Source organism: Oratosquilla oratoria, chromosome 24, assembly GCF_046742065.1.
Source record: "Oratosquilla oratoria isolate Oo_2021 chromosome 24, ASM4674206v1, whole genome shotgun sequence".
NCBI lineage: Eukaryota > Metazoa > Arthropoda > Malacostraca > Stomatopoda > Squillidae > Oratosquilla > Oratosquilla oratoria.
Window position 1 is genome coordinate 2802069 of NC_134800.1, and position 27342 is coordinate 2829410.

Genomic DNA, 27342 nt, shown 5'->3' on the forward strand with positions numbered 1-27342 from the left:
CTAACTGCCACTAGAATTATGTGAAACAATGTAGCTGTGTTTGATAGATCTTCCTATTATCTTCTGAATGAAAAATATAGATGGGTATTTGTCTTTAGACTTAGTACTATTGTAGCAATTGTATTTATACTTAGTCAGTTTTTTGTGTTCTTTGAATTTAGTTGATATTGGTGTAAAACTATTACATGTATAACAGTATCATATCGTATTTGCATTTTGTATACTTCCATTATCTTATTTTTCTTGAGGGACCTCAATGGAAATAACCCCTTTTTTTGAGTTATCCCTAGTATATTTATATATTGATACATGTCACTCAGTCTATATTCCTTGCAATTTACTTTACATTACAACCGCTACAATACTATGAATAAACAAACAAATAAATAAATAAACTATTTATGGAATGGGTAGGAGTGTTTTTTATGCCTTTGCTCTTTTTTCTATCTCCCTTATTGGGAGGAAAAAACCTTTGGTATATATATTTGTACTATTAATGCTTCTCGAGTTTTAATTGTATTGGCCCCATATCATGTATCTTATTGTTCTTATTATGAATTGTCGTTTACCAGCGCTTCTTTCCTTACGGACAATCCCGGATTTATGCAATTGGGAAGGTTGTTGATAATTTAATTTCCACTACATATCTTTTCTCTCTCTGTCTCTCTTTCTCTCTCTCTCTCCTTTACAGCATCTACGACTTTATATTGGCTATCCTCCTTAACATTGGGGATTCCATCTCAAATTCTATATCCATGACACACTCTTCACTGGTGATGGGTTACTCCCTTCACAATTCACCGTAACACTTTCTGGTTTATCCTATTAGACAGCAGAATAATATATATATATATATATATATATATATATATATATATATATATATATATATATATATATATATACATATATATTTATATACCGAGTGTGTATATATATATATATATATATATGTATATATATATACATATATGTATATATATACATATATATATATATATATATATATATATATATGTATATACATATATATATATTGGTATACTTAGCAGGTTCTCAGGTAGACAATTTTGATTGAAGTTCACAGCAGCTTCTGGGTTCACGATTTTTTTGCTGATTAGTTCTACATCTCTAACGATGAAACAGTGAGCAATGGGTAGTTCCCATGAAAGTTGTTCGAAAGACATAGAAAGTTCTTGTAGATGAAGAACACTTTATTAAAACAAGCTTTCGACCTACATAGGTCATCTTCAGGTTATGGTACAGGCAAAGAAGGGAACAGTTTATATAGGGAACTAAATACAGAATGGAAGAAAAGAAGGAACGTGATTGGTCGAGGCTGGCCAATAGGGATCTAGGCATTGACCCGGGATCCCGCTTGCGAACCTGCCTGAGCCGTACGCCGTTCGTCCTCTTCTCTAACTATCTTATAACTGTTTTGGAAATTTCTAAGGCTAGGAATTATGTACATGTCAGTGATTTGTGAGTTGAGAGAAGGGTTTTTGTTTTTTATATAAAGGGCTTCCAATATACGTAGACGGGAGTAATCTCTTTCGGTATGCAGGATGGAAGTTCCTCCGACTAGCATTTCTCTGGTCAAACTAACCCCGTGAACCTCTTCTGAGTGCTTCTTTGGAGCTCCGTTTGATAGATGGAGTGTGAGGCGCCTGGAGAGCTTCGTAGTGGTTCTTCCAATGTACGTAGAGGGCAGGGCTGCACAGTTCCCTGAAAGGCATTTGTATTCGTACACTAGATGGCTACGTTGAAGCTCTGGGATGTCAGTTTTGGGGCTGTTTTTTAGGAGGAGGTGATGCGTTTTCTTGTTTTTGTAGAAGATTGTGAGGTTCAGTCTGTCGTCCTTGTTGGTGGTTTCTACGTATTTGGAAATTATATCCTTAAGGGCTCTTTCATTTTGTTTGTATTGGCTGTTCATGTATCCACGGTAGTACAGACGGAAATGGTGTCCTGCAGATGTTGCGGTATTTTCTTTATTGTACCACCTGTCAAGCTGGATGTTGATAGCTTTGGAGACTTCTAAGTTTGAATATCCATTATTCACGAGGACCTGGGTGGCTCGTTCTAATTCCTCATGGACGGTCTGCCAGCTACTGCAATGTGTGAGTGCTCTCCTCACATACGCGGAGATTGTGGCGCGTTTGTACCTGTCAGGACACTCACTCCTTCCGTTGAGGCAAAGTCCTGGGTTGGTCGGTTTACAGAATACTTTCGTGTAAAATCCATGCGGTTGCTGGTTAACTAAAATATCGAGGAAAGGAAGACATCCGTCTGAACTGTTTTCTACAGAGAGATTGAGTCCCGATGCCTCCTGAAGGCAATGGTGGAGGTGTTGTAATTCGTCATCGTCTTTAGCCAATACGAAGATGTCATCGATATACCTGGCGTAGATTCGTGGCTTTTGTTGGATGGAGAAGACGTCTCTTTCTATGCGACCCATAAAGAAATTGGCAAAAAGAACGCCTAGGGGCGAACCCATAGCGACGCCGTCTATTTGCCTGAACATTCTGCCGTCGGGTGAAACGAAAGGGGCCTCTTTCGTGCAGTTCCAGAAGGGTCTGCAAGGAAACTTTTGGAATGTCAATTTTGGGTGGGCTGCCTTCAGGGTAGATATCTTCTAGGATGAACTGGATTGTCCGGTCAATATCGATGTTAGTGTAGAGACTTTCAACATCGAGGGATGCTATGACACCTTCGCCGCTGGATCCCTTCAGGAGGTCGAGGAAGTCTGATGGGGAAGAGAGGCTGTAGTCTCTGGGGGTGAAGGGGCTAAGAAGATCATTAAGACGTTTGGCGAGGTGGTAAGTAGGTGTAGGGATTTGGCTTATTATAGGCCTGAGAGGATTGCCAGGTTTATGTGTTTTAATATTTCCATAGCAATATCCCAAACCATAATCGCCTGTAAGGGGAGACAGTTTAATTCCTCCAACTTTGGCATTCACTGAAGAAATAAATTTATTGGCACGTTTCTTAATGTCTTCTACTGGGTTTCTAGTAATTACCTGGAATTTGCTGGAGTCACTGAGGATGTCGTTGATCTTGGACATATACTCGTCGGTGGGGATGAGTACATAGCATGATGTTTTATCTGCTCTCCTGATGGTAATGGAGGTATCTTGTCGGAGGGATTTGGCTGCTTCGAGATGTCTTCGTGTAATAAGACTGCTCTTGTGGTGACCACGTTCAATTCTGGCTTCCCTTAGGAGTTCCTCTCGTATCCGTATATATATATATATATATATATATATATATATATATATATATATATACATATATATATATATATATATACATAATATATACGTACACACACGCACACACACACACACACACTCGGTGGCGCGGTTGGTAGAGTCTCTGACCGTCACTACGGCGGTCCGGGTTCGAATCCTGCCCAAGGCTGAAATAATTTCAGTATCGCTGCGCTTCGAGTCGTTACTCCAACTCTCGTGGTCGGGGATGGGTGTGTGTGTGCATGTAAGGTCACAGCATTACCCATAGATCGGTCATACGAGCTCTAAGCTCTCTTCCGGGAGGGAAATAGCTGTCGATCACGAGTCCAAAAAGGTGATACAAAGACCAAAGTGAATACACACACACACACACATATATATATATATAGCCTCGCTTTTACAACTCTCCACTTTTTTCGTTTATGAAGCGATTATTCCTCAGTCTCTTACATTCCGCACCTTTCCACTGCGTAGTACTACGAGCAAAATTATTTGTTCATACAATCTTCCCTCTTTCTATCAAACCCCAAATGCCCGTTTATTATCATATTTCTCATTACACCATAATTTTTTACTTCTTTCTGAAGCTCACCCCATTCCCAGCGTTTGAACTTTATCTAGAGCAGCGTTTCTCAACCTTTCTACCCTTGCGTAACCTTTAAAATAAATTGCATGTCTCAAGGAACCCCTGCGCATATATATATATATATATATATATATATATATATAATATATATATATATATATATATATATATATATATATATATATATATATATATATATATATATATATACATATATATTTACCATATCTTCCTCATTTTATTTTCATCGTAATAATAGGTTAGACAGGTTGATGTCTATATTACATTATTACAATAACCAAGAATATGCCATGCGGGATTATTTGTATTACGTATATGAAATTAAATGAAAAATCAAAAGTGCATTAGGTTATCTCACTGGTTCTCGCGGAACCCTTAGGGACCTTTTGCAGAACCCTTAGGGACCTTTTGCGGAACCCTTAGGGACCTTTTGCAGAACCCTTAGGGACCTTTTGCGGAACCTTAATTAGGGTTCCGGGGAGCCCTTAAGTTGAGAACCGCTGGTCTTGAGGTTGTCATCGTGCACTTTGAATTTAATCTCCATCCTCCTACAGATTTTGAATGTCATATATTTATGTCATCCTACACATGATCTTTTGATTCTAGTACTTGACTCACTTGTGCGAGATGCCATACTGTATTTGACATTTTGACTGAAGCGTTTGGAATTCGTCTGTCATTTTCACCCTACTCTGGACTCCGTTTATAGGTTCATCTCTTACTCGAGCATTGATATCTCCCGAAACCACTACATTAACATTTCCTCCTAAACCCTCTATCCATTCATTTAGATCTATCCAAAAAAGACTCACTTTTCTCTATACTCTTCTCACTACCAAGCCCCTTATGCACCTACAAAGACCCGCGTCTCCCTAGTTTCACCTTCATCCACGTTAACCTTGAAGAAACCTCCTCCCACTCCACCACACGCTTACCTATCTCTTCACTTACTAATATAGCAACTCCTTCTCCCCCTCTTCCTCTCTTCACTCCTAACACCCTCCTAACTACACTCCCAAACTCAAACTCGCCCCTCCCTATCAATTTAGTTTCACTCAATGCCAACACATCCACATTTCCTCTCACAAACAGGCTGCTTATCTCTTTCTTTTTACTCTCAACTGTACTACATCCACGCACATTAAAAGACACAAACCTTAGGGTTCTGGTTGGAAAACTCCTCCCCAGACTTTTTTTTATGCCAAGTCCTGGCCTCTGTCTCGTTTTCGTCACCTTTTGCGACTCAAATGGGAACACTCGGTGGCAGTATTCTTTGTCCCCTACCACAGGGTAATGTACTATCATGAGTCCATGTATTTTTATTACTACAGCCATGCGTTGTAGCACAAAGAAGATCGGCTCCCAGAGATACAAGCAGGTAACACAGGAAGAAACAGAAGATATTTTGATTTCTGAAGATTCAGAAACTGAGGAACAGTTTGAGAACAGTGATTATGATGGTCATCCAGACAGTCAGAAGCAAAATTAGAGATATTATACATATATGGTTAATGGTATAAACTTATATCAAAATACTTCCAAATAATGGTAATAAAGTTGATAATTGTACGTGGTATTTTATTCATTTTGAGTTTCCATGTAATTTTTTATTTATTTTGTATTTTCCTTGCATTTTCCCCATAAATTCCAGGGGGGCAAATCCCCCCTGCGGACGCCCATGTAAACAGTAATGGTGAGACTGTTTCCCTTTTCAAATACTGGAGGTGGTAATATTGGTGTAAAACCAGTTTGATAAAAATTGCAAAATGTGAGGACTAATAGCCACACAGAACTAAAAGGTATAATGGATTTTTGTACCCCCTATCAAATATGCCAAAAGTTCTCTCCCGAACATAGCCAAATGTCACTTATTTTATTTTTGTATTGCCTATTGTATCAAATGATTATAACAAAGTTGTAAACATACCATTCACATGGATCCTAAAGGTGTAAAACTATTTTGTATAAACCTGTATGTGTGCATATTTTACAAAGGATTACAAAGGCTGAGCATGCCGACAGGAGACCTTTTGGTTCATAACTAGGTCGGATGCGAAAAATATAAATAAAAAACATAAAATAAAATTAAAATTATAATGATATAAATAACAATAGATAAACTAAATAACACATAAGTATAGTTAAATGATAAACAGGTAAATAGTACATAATAATAAACTGACAAATAAATAATAAGCAAATAATAAATAAACAGACAAATAATAACAAACAAATAACCAAATAATATTTTCGTATGCATATTTCTTATGAATTCATAAAAGTAGATACATGTGTACTCTTTAAACCCACTATCGGAGAAATTATATCAGAAATACAGAAAAAAATTATATTTCGACTACTATCTGTAGTCCTCTTTCTGTTGAAGAGGACTACAGGTAGTAGTCGAAATATACAGTTTTCTGTACTTCTGATATTATTTCTCCGATAGTGGGTTTAAAATGTACATTTACAAATGTGTTATAACATTAGATACATGTGTTTTGAAGTACATTGGGCACAAATAAGCAGCGTATCTGTTAATAAAAAGGCAAATATTACCAAATTTCTCAAGTATTTTTTCGAACATAAAAGTGAAAAAAAAATCCATGAAGATCCATAAGAATCTCATTTTCTTCTTTACACGAAAATTAGTGTCATTATCATAGAATTCAGACATTTATTACCCAAGGACAGCACATTTGATGGACACTTGACAATTACATTTTTTGGGAGGACCACGGGAATAACTGTCTATCCTATTCAAGTAGCCAAAGGCTAAAAAAATAACAATAATAATGATAATAATAAATAAAAATATATAAATAAGAATGGTGAAACCAAACAGTCCTGATGCAGCTATACTAATTTATCTAAAATCATTCACATCTCATATGCTCTTCTATTCATTTAAAAATGTTTATCAATTTCATCAGATTTCCTCTCACATTCACAACAAATGAATGGTTGACTCTTAATCCAGTCATAACGTGTATCAAACTTAAGTTGATATAGGACAAAAGATAAATATCAGTAACTCCTATAAACCTAACTTTCCTGAGATTCTGGAATTATGCAAAATAGTGGTGTTATTATAAAATTCATATCACCATCTAACCATCACATGTGCTCTAAATCCACAATATATATCCACCTTTTGTTTAAAACTTCTTGTATACCTTGCCACAAGCACTTCATTTATTACGTCACCAACCAGATATCTTGATCCAATAATAACTGTATTTTACAGCCATCCATATGCCATATCTATTAGAAATAATTGTAGTTATTTCTTCGTTGCCTGCCTCAGGATATTTGGAAAATAAATACATTTTGAATGTCTAAATTTTTTCAAGGTGCTAGTGGACTGAGTTTGAAATGAGCGCCATATTTTTTTAACCATGAGAATGGTTATAACATAATTGTAGGTTATCTCAGTTTTCACTAGATTATCATGACTATTTTCCAACACATTAATTGCAATATAATACGAATAAATAAATAAAAAAGTGCGCATAAAAAGGTGCGATTAGGCATACAAGCACATAAGTATGTGATTACAGGCAGTAATAATGGAATCATATAGTTTTCAAGTACAAAAAAAAAATGGTCCATGGGAAAAAATCGTAAAATTGATATTTGAATACCTTCGTGGAACCAAGAGAATATTGCTGCTCATTTATTTTCAAACATAAACAGTGTTAAAGCGCTTCAGGGAAGTGCGAACTGCTAACGTCGTACGTAGCAAAATTAAATATACATCAAGAAGACAGGTACGTGAATTATATTTTCAGGCAATCACATCTTCTACTGATGTTGTATGGTATACACTTCGTACCAATATCATATTTAAATTTTATTTTCTGTAAAAGCTCGTCTAAAAATACTTGACTGTCAGGATAGTTTGGTTTAGAAGTAAGAAGTAAATCAAAAGTTGCATGGTTACAAACGTGTATTATTGTTGCATTTAAACTTAGTATTAACATATTTCGTAAAATTCTAATGCTTGGGGGATATGCAACTGCTGGTATATGGATTTATTTTGGGAAATATGTTCTGCATTGTGTAAATTTCCACAGTAATTTTGTATCATCTTGGCATTTAACAAATTTGATTATGAAAGTTGAGACAAACATTGTCATTGAAAGGTGAGAAGGCAACATAACGTAAATTCGTAATACCTAGTCAGGTTAACCACTCTTTTAAGACTAGTCAGTATTTTGTAAGTGCGGTTTCAGAATACAAGGTACCACAAATCATTCTAGGCATATTGTTAGTCTTCATAAATGAAAATAAGCAATGTTGCATAATCATGATAATCAAATCTATAGGGACTGACTAGTCAGACGGAGAACGCAAGCCAAGTGATGGAACAGATGCTATATATTTTCAGTTATCCATGTGTCTCAGTAAAATTTTATAAACACTAATATGATATTTCAAAATGAAATCCGCTTTTCTTAAAACTATTTTATATGGTAGAGATGATGCTACTAGTTTTTACCTTAAACTATTTGACTCCCCTTCCCCCAACCTTGCCTATGTTTTTGGGGATATGATGGGAAAGTGCAGGGTTTGGATGGCGAAGCCACATGGCAGTTGCTGTCTCGTTGAAAAAAGAAATTATAATGAATAGATAATGTCGGGTCTCACTAAACGCCGACCAAAGTCGACCAACGCCGACCAAAGTCGACCAACGCCGACCAAAGTTGACCAAAGCCGACCAAAACCACACAATGAAGGTTTTTTATCAAATGCATAATTTATATATAAAAAATAGCATATGGTTGCATTATTTGACCTATTTTCTTTACAATGTGTGATTTCCATTTATAATGATCAAAGAGAAGCTACGTTTTTATCCTCTGCAAAATTACCAACCGGCAACCAACGCCGACCAAACCCAAACAATGACGGCTTTTGCTCAAATGACAAAAACGTAACTTCTCATTGATGATTTTACATGGAAGTCACACATTTTAAAGAAAATAGGTCAAATAATGCAACCATATGCTATTTTTTATATATAAATTATGCATTTGGGCAAAAACCGTCATTGTGTGGTTTTGGTTGACGTTGCCGTTGGTCGGCGGTTGGTAATTTTGCAGAGGATAAAAACGTAACTTTTCTTTGATGATTTTACATGGAAATCACACATTTGAAAGAAAATAGGTCAAATAATGCAACCATATGCTAATTTTCATTTAAAATTGTACATTTGAGCAAAAGCCGTCATTGTTTGGGTTTGGTGTGCGTTGGTTGCCGGTTGGTAATTTTGCAGAGGATAAAAACGTAAGTTCTCTTTGATCATTATAAATGGAAATCACACATTTTAAAGAAAATAGGTCAAATAATGCAACCATATGCTATTTTTTATATATGAATTATGCATTGGAGCAAAAACCGTCATTGTGTGGTTTTGGTCGGCTTTGGTCGGCGTTTAGTGAGACCGGATAATGTCTGCTATTATAAAAAAATGCATTTGAAATTTTAAGTTGTGTATTTTTTTTTATTGTGCCAATATTGGAAATACATATTATAATGTTGTAATACATAGAATAATATTTTAATAGAAAACTAAAGTATATATTTTAAAAGTGTATGCCTATGTGATGTAGCAACAAAAAATTAGATATTGCTTTTGCAAATTTTAACACAAAACTTTTTTTTTTTTTTTTTTTTGAGATCAATTACAAAAAACCCTCGTAAAAGTAAATGCACTACCAAACGGTGATGTGATGATTGGTTTGAAACACTATGTTGTTGTCTGTCCAGTCTCATCAGTGTGGGTTTGATGATGGCATTGACATTGTCATTGTGTATTGGGTGTTTTCCCACTTCAGGTGATGTCACGATGCTACATATTTTTAAAGCCGTGCTGTGGAGCCAAGCTTCATGCTTTTCTTTAAACTATGAAACTCCTCTACTTCCTGCAGTGCAATTGGATGCCAAAACTGGCTGTCATTCTTCCTCATGACAATGATGACCCTGAATTACAGATGTTGTTTTACTAAATATAGGATAATAGGTTAGGATAGGTTTGATGAATTTATCATTAATAAATTTCTTTGACCTCTGCATCTATCAAAATAAAGATGGTGTCTCAAGCAGTGGTTGTGGCTCCGTTCATTAGTGTATTGCTTTTAGCAAATTTTTCAGTAAATTTTCAGAAGTGCACACCTACATAATATAACATTTAGAATTTTAGATATAAATTTTGTAAATTTTAACATACCTATATAGTTTGCATTTTTCTTGGTGGAAATCAATAACAATAAAATGCTGAAAGTGAAACATAAGCGAACGGAGCCGTGTCAGTTGCTTGAGACACCATATTTGCTTTGATGTATGCAAAGGTCGAAGAAATTAAAGTATGATAAATTCATCTGTTGTAACCTAACCTACCGAAGCCCCTCCTGGGGATAGGTACCACCTGCATAGCATAGGTGGCTAGGGATGTTTGCAGCAGTTTGGCCCCCAACTCTTGAGATTTGGGGGTGGTCCCACGACGAAGATGCTGCAGCATCAGCACCAATCACGCACTCAAACAACACAACATACACTCTATAAAGGATTTGTGGGAAAACCCCGTTTCGGCTGTGGCATTCCTTGGGGAGATGGGACTGCTTGGACAGACAGTCTAGGGAACAACAACAACAACAACCACCACCACCTAACATACCTACCTAAGCTACCTACCTACCTATCTATCTATCTATCTATCTATCTATCTATCTATCTACCTACCTCACTTACCTACATACCTAACCTAACCTGCATTTAGTAATGTACCTGTAATTCTAGAGGTAATTAGTTATTTCAATCTCCAAATCCATCAAAACAAAGATGGAATCTCGAGTCACCACAGCTCCTTTCTTTTGTGCATTGCTCTGAGCAACTTTTTATGTTATTGATTTCTGCTGAAAACATACAAAGACTAGTGTCATATATTTTAGAAATTAAATAGTGTCTATCATTTATCTGTGGTCTTCAGAAGAAAGTTTTGTAAAATCATTTAGTGTTAGCTAGAAAAACAGTATTTGGCAAAGGGGTTAATTGTTGATTTTCAGAGAAATGGATACTATACTGTTCATCATGTATGAATTATCTTTTTTTGCTTACTTTGCAGATAGAGATAAATCAAAATGGCTCAAGGAGTATTTACTTTATGCCAGCCTACAGGTATGATTGATCTATCATAGATGTAGTCCAGGTTTATAACCTAACTGGTTTCACATGTCTTGACTTTGTACCATATTGAATCATCTGAGAGTGTGTTTATTGTAATAAGATACGAGATGTTGATATTTATTTGTGGTCATCAGGCACAGGACAGGGCTTTGGCACTGGGCAAAGCACAGTTGCTACGGGAAGTGGAGGGTTCTCCTTTGGCCAACCTGCACAGCCAACAGGTGCCAGTACTCCCAGTTTAGGCTTTGGTGCACCTGCGGCTCCTGCAACAGGGGGTGGAATAAGTTTTGGTACTCCAGCCACCTCGACATCTGGAAGCATTGGTCTAGGTATGCCCGCTGCATCCAGTGCCCTCACTCCAAGTGCCAGCACAGTCATGGCGGGAGGAGGTTTGCTTGCTGCTCCCAGCAGTGTCACCTCTTCTGGCTTTGGCTTTGGTGGCAGCACAGCTGTGCCGAGTACCGTGGAAGGCAGTTCACTGGGCATGGCACCACCTTTGGTTTCATCGGGTTTGTCACTTGGTGAGACCAAGGCAGAGATATTTTCTGCGATTTTCTTTCTCTCTGTTTTTTTTTTTTTTTTTTTTTATAGATTCATTGTCCTACTTGAAGAATTGGTTTGAAATGAAGAATGGTTGTTATTAATTTTGTATTGATCACTAGCAGGCACTGCAACGACCAGTGGTAGCGGGGGATTTTCTTTCGCACCTTCAGCACCCACAAGCACGGTAAACACAGCTCCCAGCACCACCACTAGTGTTGGAGCAGGGTTCTTTGGCACATCGACAGTCACAACTAATTCAACAAAAATGGGATTTGCCTGTGGTACCACCACATCAACCACTCCTACAACGGGCCTTACGTTAGGACAGGCTGCCCCACCCACCACCAGTGCAACTGCGAGTGGCTTTTCCTTTGGACCAACAACCACTTCATCATCCATCAGCGCCTTCCTTAGTACTCCAACAAGTAGGATATATTTAATTTTGTAATGATTTTCTCACTTTTTCATTCTCTTACTCTATCTCTCCTTCCCGCAAGGAAATCCCAAATATAGGAAGCATCAGATGAATAATGAATACATTAGTTACAGAAGGATCTCTGACAAATATGGTTGGTAAGATGTATAGGTGTGCGGTAATTGAGAGGATTATGAGGGGAAAGGGGTTTCTCCCTGTCCTCTCTCTTTTTAAATGAAGCAGCCTTGCTGTGGATGTGCTGTGTCTTGTTGCATTGTTTCTGACCCAGGGCAGTGGGCAAGATGCAGGGATGACCCCTCATCCAGGAGGAGCCAAGAAGAGAGGGAGGGAGGGAGGGAGGGGTAGTGAATGGAAGTGGAGTATGTGGGGATGATATAGGTAGGAGTGGATTTATGCCTTTGATTTTGACTACCTCCCTTGTAAGCGGGAAATAATTGTTGATATACATATGTATACCAACAGGAGGTGCTAAGATAAGAAGGAGGGTGGAGGGGAGTGGAGTGTATTTAGGGATGGAATGGGTGGGAATTATTTTATGCCTTTTTCTTTTTGGCTACCTCTCTTGAAAGGGGGGAAAAGCCTGGATATATGTATGTATGTATACATATGTATGTGGGTATATATGTTCTCATTTTCTGCATGGGGGGGCCAGGGAGTGGGGTCACTGATTGAGTGAAATGGTCCTGCTGTGTCTTGCTACTTTGCTTCTGACCCAGGGCAGTGGGCAGGATGCAGGGTTGACCTGCCATCCATGGGGAGGGAGGATGGGAGGGTGGTGGTTGGGAGTTGGAATGGGTGGGAGTGGGTACATGCCTTTTGACTTGGCTACCTCCCTTGCAAAGGGGAAAAAGTCCTTGGTATATAGATAGATATGAGGGGGAACATGGGGAGTAATTGGTGGGGAAGAGCAGTGGAAGTTTAAGAGAGGAAAAAAGTGAATGAACAGAGTAAGAGGGTTTTTGGATGTAAGAGGAATGTCTGTCAAGCAAAGAAGAGTGTCAATCAATCCATTGTCTCTGGTGTCAATAGCAAAAGATTTTTCAAGGAAGAATATAAAAGGAGGGAGTGGAGAGTAGTTGTAAATGGATTAGAGAATGACGTTGCCTGAAAGAATGTTCTTCTTTTCAGGTTTGTAAATTTCTGGAGTGGAGTAGGTCAGAGGGTGAGGGGGAGAGAACTAGCTTTAGCTGTCAGGCCCTAGTGGGGAGGTGCTGTGTCTTGCTGCATTGCCTCTGACCAAAGTGGTGTGGCAGGGTAAAAGGATGACTCTTCGTCCGTGAGGCTTTAAGATGGGAGGGACAACAAACAGGTTTTGGATGGATGTAGGGTGGATGTGTGCACTGACTCTACCACCTTTGTATAAGGAGGAAATGCTCTTTGGTACAAACATACATACATACTGTATACCAATGGCTATTTCCCCCTTACAGGGTAGGTAGCCAAAAAAAACCCATAAAATCCACTTCCACCCATTCTATCCCCACATACTCCACACCCATTCCCCCCCCCCTCCTTTCCCCTTATCTTGGCTTTTTGGTACATGTATAAAATATATGTGTTCCATGACATCGCTACCCCTTTTGCTAGGGGAAAGGGTGTTTGGTATATAGAATTTTCTCTTTTTACTTAAATATTTTGGTGAATTAATTAAGTTTTCATTACTTATTATTGAAATGTGCATTCTTGTGTAACCGGTTTTCGAAGAGATGAATAGTTGATCTGTTGCCCCTGGTCTCTTGCAGAAGACCTGCAGCCTTCAGGTCTTCTTGAAGGGGTAAATCTGGTACAGTGAGTCCTCCTTATACGGTAATTCTTTATCTAGTAAATTCACAGTTACGGTATTCGGTAATTACTACCCCCTATTCTATTTACGCTAAGAAAAATTCACAGATACGGCAACCGCTAGATATTTTGAAGAGGAAAGAGCAGGGAGAAGGTACGTCTGCCATATCCTATTATTACATGCTATAATGGGTTCGGTATACGGTAATTTCAATTTGCGGTAAGGTTTTCAGGAATGTGTATGTACCGTATAACGAGGACTTACTGTATATGTGATCAGTAATTGGATAGGTTGGTAGAAGTTAGTAAGATCAGAAGTTAACCCACATTTTTGGGGTGCATACCTTTGGTGTATGAAGGTGTTTACTTACTTCATACAGTGCATGGGTATTAATGCTTGAAATCAAGAGCTTTATTGTTTTGTATCTTCCATACAATAAATGTATCCTCAGAAGGGAAGGGGATAAATGAAATAAGGTTAACCTGTTTACTGAAGGGATTCAACAATGGTGGACGGGAAAGCCACAGAAAGTTAAATGGATAAATTTATATTGTATTTGATAATGGAAAATAACCCATAGGTATACTGTTAAATCTTTGTTACCCGTGTTAATGGTATTGGGTTCTGTTTGTCAATAGGTAGTGTAGGAACACCACTGTCAGCTGCTGCCCCGGCAGCGACGTCTGGCTTGTCAGGATTTTCGATGTCTGCAGGAATTCCTTCAACAAAGCCAGGTGGATTTGGTGGTGAGTCACTAGGTAAGGCATTGGAAGGATACTTTCACTTGATTTCTTTAGTTTAATGATTAAGGGAACTACTTCTTTAGTTCACTGATTAAGGGAACTACTTCTTTAGTTCATTCCTTTGTAGATGCCATGGCAACAATACAGCCTCTAGGGTAATGAAGAAAATTAGTGGGGAAAAAGTCAAGGTTCCGAAGAGAGGGGAGTGATGGCAGGGGGTTACCAGATACTTTCTAATACCTTTGACAATTACCATATTATATATATATATATATATATATATATATATATATATATATATATATATATATATATATATATATATATATATATCTCCTTGCCCCCCCCCCCCCCCCCCATTGTCCACAAGGAGCTAAGATGAGAGGGAATGGGTGGGAGGGGGTGCATGCCTTTGACTTGGCTACCTTCTTTATAAGGGGGAAAAAACCTTGGCATATAGATAAATAGGTATAAATGATAAATGTATGTAATAGAAAGTATTTTATATATATATATATAGATATATATATATATATATATATATATATATATATATATATATATATATATTTATATATTTATATATATATATATAGTTATTCTGTAATAGCAGTGCCCCCAAGCCTGACCAGTGTCAACAGATTGATTGATCAATTCCAGTCCCAGCTAGCAGTGCAGCAGCCCTTCCCTCGTCAGCGAGCATCGGACTCGGTGGTGCTGCCCCAGCTTTGCAGACCGTTCCCTCCATAGGACTAGGTGGTGCGCAGCCAGCACCAGGCCAAGCAGGTGAGTTTTTGTTTAAGTCGTTTCCCTTGTTAATTTTAGTTTTTATTTAGTACTTTGTAGGGTTATTCAGTAAATACTCTTGACATGCTCCTTTGTTAGCATGTGTTAGTTTCATGTAGACCTGTCCTTTAATTTTTATTTCACTTTTAACCTTTAGCTACTTTATATTACTTTTAATAATACCTCTTAGACTTTTTTTTTTCATTGATGTTAAATAATTAGCCCTTGTGTTTGAGATGCATGACCTTTGAAAAGTATGTTTTATGGAATGGTTGTTTTTTCTTTGGATCCCAAACATCTATGGAAATTTACATATGCAGGAATGTTTGTATTCACTGTATTAGTACTTTTTCAATATATCCAGTTATACAACCAACCAAGCCACTACCCTCCCACTCCCATCACTCATCCGTTTTCTATTCATCCTAGCTTCTTGTGGATGAAGGGTCATCCTTGTCCCATGCCATGGGTCAGAAGCAATGCAGCAAGACACAGCTCATCCACGGCAGAGCCAACCACTGCTCGGACAGACAGTCTAGGGAACGACAACAACAACACCATAACCTTGTTCTGTCTAACACAAATCAACTTTATTCTCTTGCTCTTGAGAGATAGACTGAAGGTGGGGGAGGTGGGTGGTTGAGTATTGATTAATTAGATGGCCCAGCTGAATAAGATCTTGTAATATCTTACAGAACAGGTTCCTCAAAGAGCATCCCTAGATAGAAGGAAAGTTTTTATTAACCTGTTCAATATGAGTTAAATCCTCCTGAGCCTGATGTGTTTGGCTGCCTGATGTATGATGATTCGATGATGCATGATGATGATATGGTTTAACATCACACACTCCCCTCCCCCTTATTGGGAGGCTAGGACGGTGCCCCTCACAGAGGGCTTTGTAGCATGGAATTTAATGAACCATGCCCTTGGCTCAACTTCACCAATGGCAGGATTCGAACCGCCCTCACTTCGACCTTCGCCGCAAGTAACGACGCCCTAACCCGCTCAGCCAGCGAGCTTCCTTGATGCGTCACAATACGTGCATTATAGAATATAAAGTTAAAGCTGTAAAACTAGTTCTCTTTCATCCTGAATGCTGATAACCACAGAAATTGCGATCAGACCTGTTCACAGACGACAGAGGTCACTCAGCTTCAACTCCAAAATAAATAGAATCGGGATGCCACAGCATCCTCGTGTATCCACTCACGCCTCATGATGCCAACATTAGCGTCATTGTATGCTAAGGGTTAAGATTAGTGGGGATGGAAGTGGTCCTCATTGGAAACAGATGAAAATAAATGATTGGTTTTAACATCACAAACTCCCCCTATCTGGAGGCTAGGACGGTGCCTCTTACAGAGGCCTTTGTAGTGTGGAATTTAATGAACCATGCCCTTGGTTCAACTTAGCTGGTGGCAGGACTTGAATCGCCATTCCCTCGACCTTCACCACAAGTCACGACGCCCTAACCCACTAGGCCAGCGAGTTCCCTAACTAGTTTGATAATAAACATTGTTGTATCAGGTACCACTGAATTGAAATTGGCAGTTTCATAGTAGTCAGCAGTAGTCCTCATGTCCTCTCATAGATCTTACCCCTCTCTCACCACCTTCATTCTTCCCAGATGTATACAATGCAAGCTCTTGAAGTCAGAATTTTATTTCAATTAAGGATAAGTCTAAAGGGGAGCAAATATTCATATAAATGAAAAATTTTAGATTAAAAGAAAAGTAATGAAAAAACTGTCTAGCTACATTGCTTCTGACCAAGGGTAGTGGGCAGGATACAGGGATAACCTGTCATCCATGAGGAGCTAAGATAGGGGGGGGGAAAGGTGCTGGTTTGGAGTGGGTACATGCCTTTTGACTTAGCTACCTCCCTTGTAAGGGAGAAAAAAACCTTGGTATATAGATTAATAGGTATTAATTATGGTACATACATATACCAAAGGCTTTTCCCCCCTTACACGGGGGGCAGCCAAAAAGAAAGGCATAGAAACCACTCCCACCCATTCCATTGCCTATATATTCCACTCCCCTCCCTCCTTCTTTAAATATGGTAGTGTTTATATTGTTCTAATTCAAAGGGTTTTCCTTGATATATTACTTAAGCCTCACCACACTAATTTTTGTACACAGTGTTGCATACATATTGTGAAATTTGCATGCTAATTTAGATGTACAGTTGATTATGCTTGACTTCTTGTTATTTTATCGTAATATTTACCCAGCCTCTTCATAGTACCCTTTTGCCCTTTTGATTTTTACAGTGTTTGAACTGATTTGATTTGAACTCTATCCAGTTCCTCTCCAGTACTCCTTTTAGACTTAGTACTAGAGCTTCTCTTAGACTGGTTACTCAAAAGGTCATCTTGTTCTGTTATGAGTATAATGTTGACAAGAATGAAATTATACTTAGGTGTTTCCAAACTTGATTCTTAAATGAAGGTGTCAACACAGCCGGCCAGAAACCAGACGGAAAGTCCACAAAGGAGATTCCTTTGCCGCAGGATATCTTCACCACCCTCGCTGTCTTTGAGTAAGTTGACTTTTTATTTGTTTTATTATTATTCATCCACGAGGTGCCAAGATGAGAGGGTGGAGGGGAGTGGAGTATGTAGGGGATGGAATGGGTGGGAGTGGTTTCTATGCCTTTTTCTTTTTGGCTACCTCCAGTGTAAGGGGAAAAAAGCCTTTGGTATATGTACGTATGTATGTATTATTATTCTTATTTGTTTGGGATGGATTGGACACATGGAAAGAATGAGTGAAGAAAGAGTAAAAGAGGTGTGGAAGGCAGAATTGGAGGGAGTGAACATGAGGGGGTGACCAAGGATGAGATGGATGGATGGGGTGAAAGGGGCATTGGGAAAGAGGGGAATGTCTGTTGAGGAAGGAATGGAGAAGACAGAAGATAGGGTTGCGTGGAGAATGGTTGTGTATGGATGATGCTGTGATGCATGGAAGAGGGTGGATGGGGCACGACACAGCCTGAAGGGATTTCTCCCTATCTCTTTTCTGCATGAGGGGACAGAGGGGGGGTGTCGCTGATTTAATGAAGTGGTCTTGTTGTGGATGTGCTGTGTCTTGCTGCATTGCCTCTGACCCAGGCCAGTAGGTGAGATGCAGGGATGATCTGTCATCCAGGAGGAGCCAAAAAAGAGGGAGGGAGGGAGGGGTGGTGTTTGGGAGTGGAGTATGTGGGGATGAAATGGGTGGAAGTGGATTTATGCCTTTTTCTTTTTTAGCTACCTCCCTTGTAAGGGGGAAAAAGCTGCTGGTATATGCATGTATATACCAATGTACACGAGACAAGTGGTCAACCATGGTGTGTTGTTTTCTTTAATCCTTACCTCCCCTCCTCCCTTCTTCCTTCCCTTTATCACAACTTTCCTACTTCCCTCCCTCCCTCCCTTCCTTCCTTCCTCCTTTTTTCCATCCCTTCATACCTCCTTCCCTCCTTATCTTCTTTTCTCCTTCACTTCTTCCGTCCTTCCCTTCTTCCCTCCTTCACTTCTATCTTTCCCATCTTCCCTTCTTCCTTTCATCCCTCCTTCTCCAGCACCTTTTATATCTTGTACTCAGTACACTAAGATTTCATTGTGTATAATTTAAAGAAGTTAGAAATGAATTGGACATGTTGTAATACAGTAGTGTATTTTGATGTGTTCTGGCCCGTTTTGTCCCTTTGCAATGTAGGGGCCACATGAATGGCGAGAAAGCAGCATCAGAGCAGAACATGCGCAAAACTGCCGCACCCTTCCACAAGCTGGATGAGGAAACAAAGAAGATGCGACAGCTCGTGACGCAATTGGCCAACCAGTACACACAGCTCTCATCCAGTGCAGAAAAGCTAAAGGCCCAAGTTATGCAGGTGTGAATCATGAAGTTAGGTTGATATAAAAAAAAAATACAGGGAATAGAGAGTATAAAAGATCAACTGATGTGGCAGTCCTACAAGAGTGATGTAAAGAACATTGAAGCAATATTTTTATTTCATTCTTTAGTTTTGTTGCTCTTTATGAAGTAAAAACATTTTCATCCAGGAAGCCAAACATGTAGAGATGGCACGAAGAACGCAGGACACCCCAGTAGGTCTGCAGACGGAGAATAAAGTACGCGAGGAATATTTCGCAGCTTTGGTCCATTCCTTTGAACAGCGGATGATTTATTGTCGTACAAAGATAGAGGAAGTGGAGAGATGTCTCCAAGCTACCAACAACAATAGCACAACCCCAGATGGTAAGTTTACCTTCCTGATTTGGATGTCTTGTCTTGATTTTGCAGAATCTGTCTACACCTTTTCTTGTTCACTTCATAATGTGTTTATCTCCTTTTCTTCTCACTAATCTTCTGTCACTTTCCATTTTCCTGTTTCATCACCAGTCCTCTACCGTGGTCCATTCCTCTCCCATTTCAATGTGCCCCCACAGCCCTTAATTTTTTTTCCATCTGTCTCGCTCCATTAATCTACTTTAACTCTCCTTTCCATCCAACTCCTCTATTCTCATAACATCTGTGGCTCCCATCTTCTTTTTCTTCTTCTCTTCATCTCGTCTTCTTTCTTAGAGATGTCTACAGTATGATATGACAGGCCACAGTAAATAAACTTTGACCATATAATGTTTCACATTCATTTACTCTCTCAGTATCTTCCCTCTCCTATTCCCCATTCACGTTTCCTCTTAGTTTCAATTCATCGACATCCGCAGATGTGAAGGAGGTGATGCGGAGAGAACACGACACAATGAAGACCTTGGCAGGACAGGTGTACCAACTCCACACTAAACTCCTGCTGCTCTGCGACCAGGTCAAAAGCTCCGCAGTACCGTCACCTCAAGTCCTTTTCCGGCCCCAGGCTCCAGCACCGAAGAGTGAACTTCCACCGTCTGCAGAGCTCAGGCCGTGCCTTGCCGGTAATTAGAGTTTGTCTGTATTGTTCGTATGGTATAGCTGATCTCAATGATATAGTTCGTGAATGATACAAGTCCCGTTTTCACATATTACAAGAATGGGTAAAGTGAGAAATGTTGAAGTGAGGTAGAGAACAGGTATAGGAAGGGAGCTGTTGGGTAGAGCACAATGCTGAATTGGTTTGTGCATATGAGAAAAATGACAAAGGGAAGACTGGTAAAGAATATGTAGAAAGCAAAATTGGGAATGAGCTTGAGGAAAAAGCATATTGACATGGATATGGTGAATGGAGCTTTAAATGCTTTGAATAGGGGAGAATGAGTGCAAAAGATGGACATGAATGGAAGAAGAATGAACAGATGGAGGAATGATGTGGCATTTGTATATAATTTTTTGGCATATCTTGTATATTGTTTTTCTTTTTCAAAATCGTTTTCACAGGAGGAGGAAGTGCTCTTAAGGAGTTCCAGGCAGGACAGCAGAAGGCAAAAGCATGGTCACTCGGAGCTGCTCCTCCTACTCTACCCTTGTCACAGACATCGGCACCGTCACTATTTGGGTTTGATTGACTAGATTTTTGTCATGCATTCACTTTTTTTTTCTAATGGCAAAACAGGTTAACCATTATAACATCTTTGTTCTTGATTTGCCAAACTTCTGTGGGATTTCAAAGAATGAAGTGGTTGTAGTGGAGTGGTTGGTAAGGTTCTTCAGTGTGTACCTGAGATTGTAGTGCCCTGGTTTATGAAAAGGAGTGTGTGTGTGTAGTCAGCCAGAACCCTCTATTGAATGTGTAAATGTGAACAGGCAAGGGCAAAAAGTATTTTGCCAGAAATATCGAATGCTTCCAACCTTGTGGACAGTATCATAATGAAGAGGTGGAGTTGTAAAGATGGTAAAAGAAAGATTGAAAAAAGGGAACAGAATGAAGGGATAGGTGAAGTTAAGTGATCATCATTCTTGTTTGAGTGCTCTTTAGTCTTCAGTCATGAGAGAATGTGGCTTGACTAATGTCTGTAGGTGTATCACTTAGTCCTTATGATATTGACTGCATACTGGAAGTAAATGAAAGAGTGATGGGTGGGGATTTGGAGTTGTTAAGTGAAAGTACAAGAAAGTGCGAGTTGAGCCAGTTGTAGTTTGTGGATGATACTGCACTTGTGGATGGTTCAGAGGAGGTTCCAAGAAACTGGTGGCAGAGTTTGGGAGGTTATGTGATAGAAAGCTTAAAGTAAATGTAGACAAAAGTAAGGTGAGGAGATGTACAAAAGGAGAGGGTGGCAGTGAGTTGTAGGTAAGTCTTAAAGGAAAGAGGCCGAAGGTAATGAAGAGTCGCCTGTAGCAGGTAGTGGAGGAGTAGGGGTTGAGGTAAATAATAGAGAAACGGAAATGCGTAAAAGTCTGGGGGAATGATAAGTGTCGGGAGAATCGAGTTCTGGGGATTAATGCAAAAGAGGAGATTGTGTCCACAACATTGTATGGGACGGAGAATTGGAGGCGAGTTTAAAGGGTGAGAGGCAGAGGTGGAGAGAGATGTTTGGATATTTAAGGTGACATGTGACAGGAAATGAAGGACCAGAGTGGAGATGGATTTTACTGAATGTAAATGTCTGGAGGGAATAAAAAGTGTCATGAGGAATGGGTATTGGGTGATGAACACAAAGAGAAGCTTATGCAAAGGGGCGGTTGTGTCCATGGCACTGTTTTGAGCAGACTTTGATTTTGAAGGAGACAGAAAGGAAGAGCTTAGATGTGTATGAGATGTATGACATTTGCTTCAAGGATGGATTGGCTAAGAAATGTGGAGATGAAGCAGAGATTGGGGGATGGAAAGAGTTGTTGTATAGGGTAGAACAAAGCCTTTTGAAATAGTTTGGGCATATGGAAAGAACGAGTGAAGAAAGACGAGCAAAGAATATGTGAAAAGCCGAAATAAATGATTTAAACTCATGAGGAAGGCCAAAAGGGAAGTGAATAGATGGGATAAAGGGTATTTAGTGCGAGAGGAAGAAATTGCAAAAGATAGGAGTGAATGAAGATAAATAGATGAAGAAATAATGCAGCCAAAGGGAATTTCACATCTGCTCCAGAAATTATATGAGTAGATGAGGTGGATGGGGGATTTTGTGATATAGTGAAGCGGTGTGGGTACTTTGCCTTGCTGCATTGCCCCAAGTGGTGTGACAAGGGATAGGGATGATTATCCATCATCCATGAGGAGTGAGGAGTCATAAAGTGGTTTTGGGCGGATTGCTTTGTCTTGGCCACCCCTTGTACGAGGGGGAAGAGGTCCGTAGATATATACGTGCTTTTTATTATTATTATTATTATTATATCCTGTTCAGCCTACAGATGGATGCATTCATTTGACAATTGTGTTAAAAGGAGTACAAATCTGGTAATCTACCTTTCGTTTGTAAGCACAAATTGTCGACGTAATTTGGGATAAGAATGAAACATTAGAAACTGAGGATAACCGTCATCCGGACCGTTTGACTGATGCGTGTGGTGACTTGTCTTGCAGTGGCACCGGAAACGCCGGCCAAAAGGGGCTTTTTGCGTCCAACCAGGTGTTCTACAACAATCCCATGGGCTCCTCCTTTGCCTCCGGGTCTCTTTTTAGCCCTGCCACGTCCTCCGCCTTTGGGGCTTCCAACAGCCTCGCCTCCAACACGGCAAACCAAAGTTCTCTGTTTAATTTCAGCTCTTCTTTTAATAGTAAACCATTTGGTGAGTTATTTCAGTGCACTGTATGATTGTCTCTCTGTTTTAGCTAGATCTGTGTGGATAATCTTATACACAAAATGAGATATTCTAGTTTATAGTCTGTTTACTAGAAGCAAGAGAGCATCCAGTAGTATAATTCTAGAGAAAATATTTAGGCCATAGTGAGGAATGGTCCAAATTGTTTTGTCCCCTCATGTTCTTCATTTGTCTGGGATGTGTAGAAACAGTTTGTGCTTTACTCTTCTTAGCTTGTTTATTTAACTAAAGTCATTAAAATGTCTCAGAGCACTAACATTTGAATAGGCCAACCAGACTGCACGGTTCTCTGGGACGTTTAACCAGGATATGCTTAGGGGAGACTAAGGTACTGCTTTGTCCGGACATATAACCTCTTGCCCAAGTGCCTAAGGGATTTGGCTCAATTTCGTTTTGCTGTTACTATGTTTAAATCTTATTTTCATGGGTCCTCAAATATTGATGTGACACTTCAGATTTACATTTTAATAGAATGCCTCCAGATAGGAAATATATTGGGTCATGGGTTCATGAACCCAAAGTATTATTTAATAGACAAGGCAAGTGATTGAAATGTCATTGAAATATGGTATATAGTTAGAGGCATTTGAACTCTTAGGACAAGTTTACATTTTGTCTGATGCAGTACATCATTGAATTCTTTATTAACGTTTGAAGTTACCGTCACTTCTTGAAGCACTTTTGCTTGTATAAAGATGTTCTTGACCCCTACCCTCCACCCCTCATTCTATAGTGTAGGATTAGTTGTACTATAGGTGAATGTATTTTGACTTTGTTCATCATACTAGTCAAGGCATAGTGGGTGCATGCCTTAACTGGCTACATCCCTCATAAAGGAGAAGGGGCTTGGTATATATTATGAAACTGAAGTAGGTATTTTAAAGCACCACCCACATCATCAGTGACACTGTTTTCCACTCCATCCACTTACCATTAGTGACACTCCTTCCCTCCCTGGACCTCTGGCTGCCCTTGATACCCTACCCACTATGTTCATTTGAACAATTACACACTTGTTCCAATCAGTCTAAAAATCTTCCTTCTTCTGCTGACTCTCCACACAACCAGGACCATATCTCCTATCCATCTCACTGTTCCTCATGTCATCCCTAATGATACTTCCCTCCTCTCCATCAGGCACATACCTATCTCATCACTTACCAACACTGCCACTCCTTCCCCACAATCCTGAACTCTGATTCACCTTTCCCTTTCAGTTTCATTTCAATCGGTGCTAACACATTCATCTGTCTTGTGCACATCACTATCACATCCATACACATTCACAGTTACTAGGGTTCTGTTTAGAGTCCTCTACTGACCCTCTTATGCCTAGAATTTTTAGAAGAGAAGAAATACATCCACACAAAAATGCCCACATTAAACAAGCCCTTCAAGACAGACCACCAAACTTGATACTCCAGCAACAACCTTGAGACATATGCCTCACAGAAAAAAGAAACTCCCAAACCCAACAAGAACGACTCTAGCACACTTGCACTCAGGACACCATCTATCATGAAGACAGTAGCATTACAGAATAGGCCTGGCTACAGGTTCTAACTTCCTGAGATGCACATGACACAACACCTCATATTACAATGCCCCACAAAAACAATCCCTAGACAACAACACGATACACCTTCCTTGAATGATGTCTGGTCCCACCCAGAGGCTGCTGGTTACCTGAAAGTTGCAGGTCTTCTGCAAGAGAGACCAGGGGCAGTGGATTGATTGATTGACAGTGGAGGATCCCTAGTCCCCTCACTTCATCCCAATTAGTCACCTTATGTGACACACATGGGAACTTGGTGGTGGCATTCTTGACCCCATCAGCACCACCACCCCATGGGGATCAGAGAAGGAAGAGGTAGTCATAGAAGTTGTGAGGAATAGGTTCGGGGGTGGGGCAGTAGATAGGAAGGATAGCGGTAGATCAGAAGTATCTTGTAGTTCCTTTCAATTTAGATTTTGTTCTTAACATTGAAGAAGTGGGGGTCTGATCTGTAGGGGTGCTCCAAAATGGTCCCCAATATACTGACTGCATGTCACTATGCAGTTAGACGCTTAGATTATTCTTAAAAGTTTAATGAATGTACTGCTAGATTATTCTTAAGAGTTTAATGAATGTACTGCAGCTTAGTATGGCATTTTAGACATCACTGCCGATTTGGTTGGAATCTGTGGCCGAGATTAACTTTAATTATAGGGCATGGAGAATTGAGGAGATACAATATGATATGAGCAAATGAATTGACAAACTTTCACTTTCAATTTAAGGAGGACAGAAAAATAGATGTAATATAATGTGCCCAATTTGTAGGATTTGTTTAGGGGTTTACACTGATGTTGTAGGTGACTTACCAGAAAATAAGTCTTTTGAGGAGTTTGGAATTTGATACGTGTCAAAGGGAGGTGAAAGGAATTATTGTAGTACTGGATACGAGACTTCAAATTGTTACTAAATTTTACTTTTGTGATATGTTCACAGATATATCATTACTGTTATTTATTATTGTCACTAAATGCTTTTGCACAGTTTTCATGCTGGCGGAAGATTTATTTTCTGGTTATTTGTGACACTTCAAGCTTTCATGATTGATATTATATACTGAATGCTATATTGACATAAATCAAATGTATTTAAGAGTTGGCTGCATCAGGGTTCTTGTTATTGTGCTTTACAAGACTATGATTACATTTCAATTAAAACAAGCATGGTTTGGATTAACTCGCTCATTAAAAGGATGAACTTCCATGCCAGATTTTTGTTTTATCTCTTTCTAAGTATCATTATTTATCTTTTGTGCTCCTCTCAGAAAGAGAAGAGTTTGAGTTCCCGAAGTTCAGCTGCATCTTGCATATAGATGGTGGCAGGCTTTTTGTTGTCTTGTACTAACTGCGGATAGGATAACCCCATTTGTGTGGACAGCCAGGACCCTGAATTCCTTGGATAGCCATGACCCTAAACTGTGTCAATTTCAGGGTGGTGAAGGCTTCTGTGCTTCGTGCGGGGAAGCGCTCTGCCGCTGTTTGAATGAACGCTGAGAGTGAGTGATTGAGTGGTCTGTCTGATAGTGAGCATGTAGTCAGGGCCCTAGACTAAGTCATCTTTTTTCTTAGATTATATCTGTCTATTTAAGATAATAAGTTTCATTTATTAAAAGAGAAAAAAAAGAATTAAGGATAATTTAGCTTATTGTTAGTAGTTTGCACTTAGATAATAATGAGATGAATCAATTCTACATAGTGTTAAGAATTTCAACCCACAGCTTGAGGTATTTGGCGATTGAATAATTTGCTCCTAATCACACCTGTGCAGGTGAGTCGTCGGAGGAGAGCAGCAGGAAGAGAAGACTGTGATGGAACCTGCCACTAGCACACCGTGCCCGCAGGCAGACGAAGGGACTCAGAAGAGGGGGTTTTGAGATCGTTAGGCAGTTATTCACATATAAAAATGTTATGCACAGAGTTTTTCTGATGTCAACGTGGAATGTTTTACATATTTTTCAAATTTAACCATCAGGGACATGTATTACAGCTTTTTTTACCCACGTCATTTGTTTGCAAGTCCAAGGAACAAGGAACAAACCACCTCAGCAATGTTCCATATGTGTCATATCCATAAATCATATTTTATACTTTTATCTGTGCTTTAATTTTTATTTTCATTAAATTAGAAATATAGAATAAAGAGGAGTTATTTGTTAATGGTGTTTTCATTTCCAGTTGTTTTATGTAAGTAAAAGAAGGGAATGGATTTCTGGAACAACAGTTGGCACTGGTTTTGCAGGATATGTCAAGAGTAAGATGGGAAGGAGGAAAGTGCGGTGGAAGGGAGTGGAACAGATGGGAGTAGGTACATGCCTTTGACTTGGCTACCTCTCTTATAAGGGGGAAAAAGTTCTTGGTATATAGATAGATTGTGAGAGTATAATCTTCCTGATGATTGTATTGAACCTCTTCAATATGAGTCAAATACTCACACGCACATCATGTTGCCTGATGTACAATGATGCATCACAATATGCGTACTACAAAATATAAAGTTACTGCTGTTATATTTGTTCTCTTTCACCCTAAATAACTGATGATATGATATAGTTTAATGTCACAAACTCCCCCTATCGGAAGACTAGGACGCTGCCCCTCACAAAGGGCTTAGTAGCGTGGAATTTAATAAACCATGCCCTTGGCTCAATTTCGTTAGTAACAGGATTCCAACCGCCATCCCACTCTACCTTCGCCACAAGTAGCGATGCCCTAACCTGCTCAGCCAGTAAACGTCACAGAAAGCGTGATCAAACCTGTTCACAGAATACGGGGTGG

General features: G+C 39.3%; 2 protein-coding genes across 6 annotated transcripts; one reads left to right on the forward strand and one right to left on the reverse strand.

The window, feature by feature from the left end:
- Positions 1–3062, reverse strand: LOC143038706 (uncharacterized). The gene is made up of 2 exons (XM_076208262.1): positions 2514–3062; positions 1–63 (listed from the first exon to the last, which is right to left on the reverse strand). Exons 1-2 carry the CDS (start codon positions 3060–3062, stop codon positions 1–3), a joined length of 612 nt encoding a protein of 203 aa, XP_076064377.1.
- A 4346-nt stretch (positions 3063–7408) lies between these two features.
- LOC143038381 (uncharacterized) lies at positions 7409–26724 on the forward strand. 5 transcript variants are annotated; one of them, XR_012967559.1, is made up of 14 exons: positions 7409–7625; positions 10982–11034; positions 11178–11564; positions 11706–12011; positions 14444–14563; positions 15209–15334; positions 17785–17875; positions 19036–19210; positions 19383–19578; positions 20049–20252; positions 20692–20809; positions 22775–22980; positions 25999–26063; positions 26336–26724. XR_012967559.1 is itself a non-coding variant. In XM_076207464.1 (13 exons), the coding sequence occupies exons 2-13, from the start codon at positions 10998–11000 to the stop codon at positions 26374–26376; spliced, it is 2007 nt and encodes a 668-aa protein (XP_076063579.1). In that variant the 5' UTR covers positions 7409–7625; positions 10982–10997; the 3' UTR covers positions 26377–26724. The 5 variants fall into 5 exon arrangements, 4 of the variants coding, with proteins under 4 accessions (XP_076063579.1, XP_076063581.1, XP_076063580.1 ...); XM_076207464.1 differs by lacking the exon at positions 25999–26063; XM_076207466.1 differs by lacking the exon at positions 25999–26063 and having other exon boundaries at positions 17797–17875.
- Positions 26725–27342: the final 618 nt, after the last annotated feature.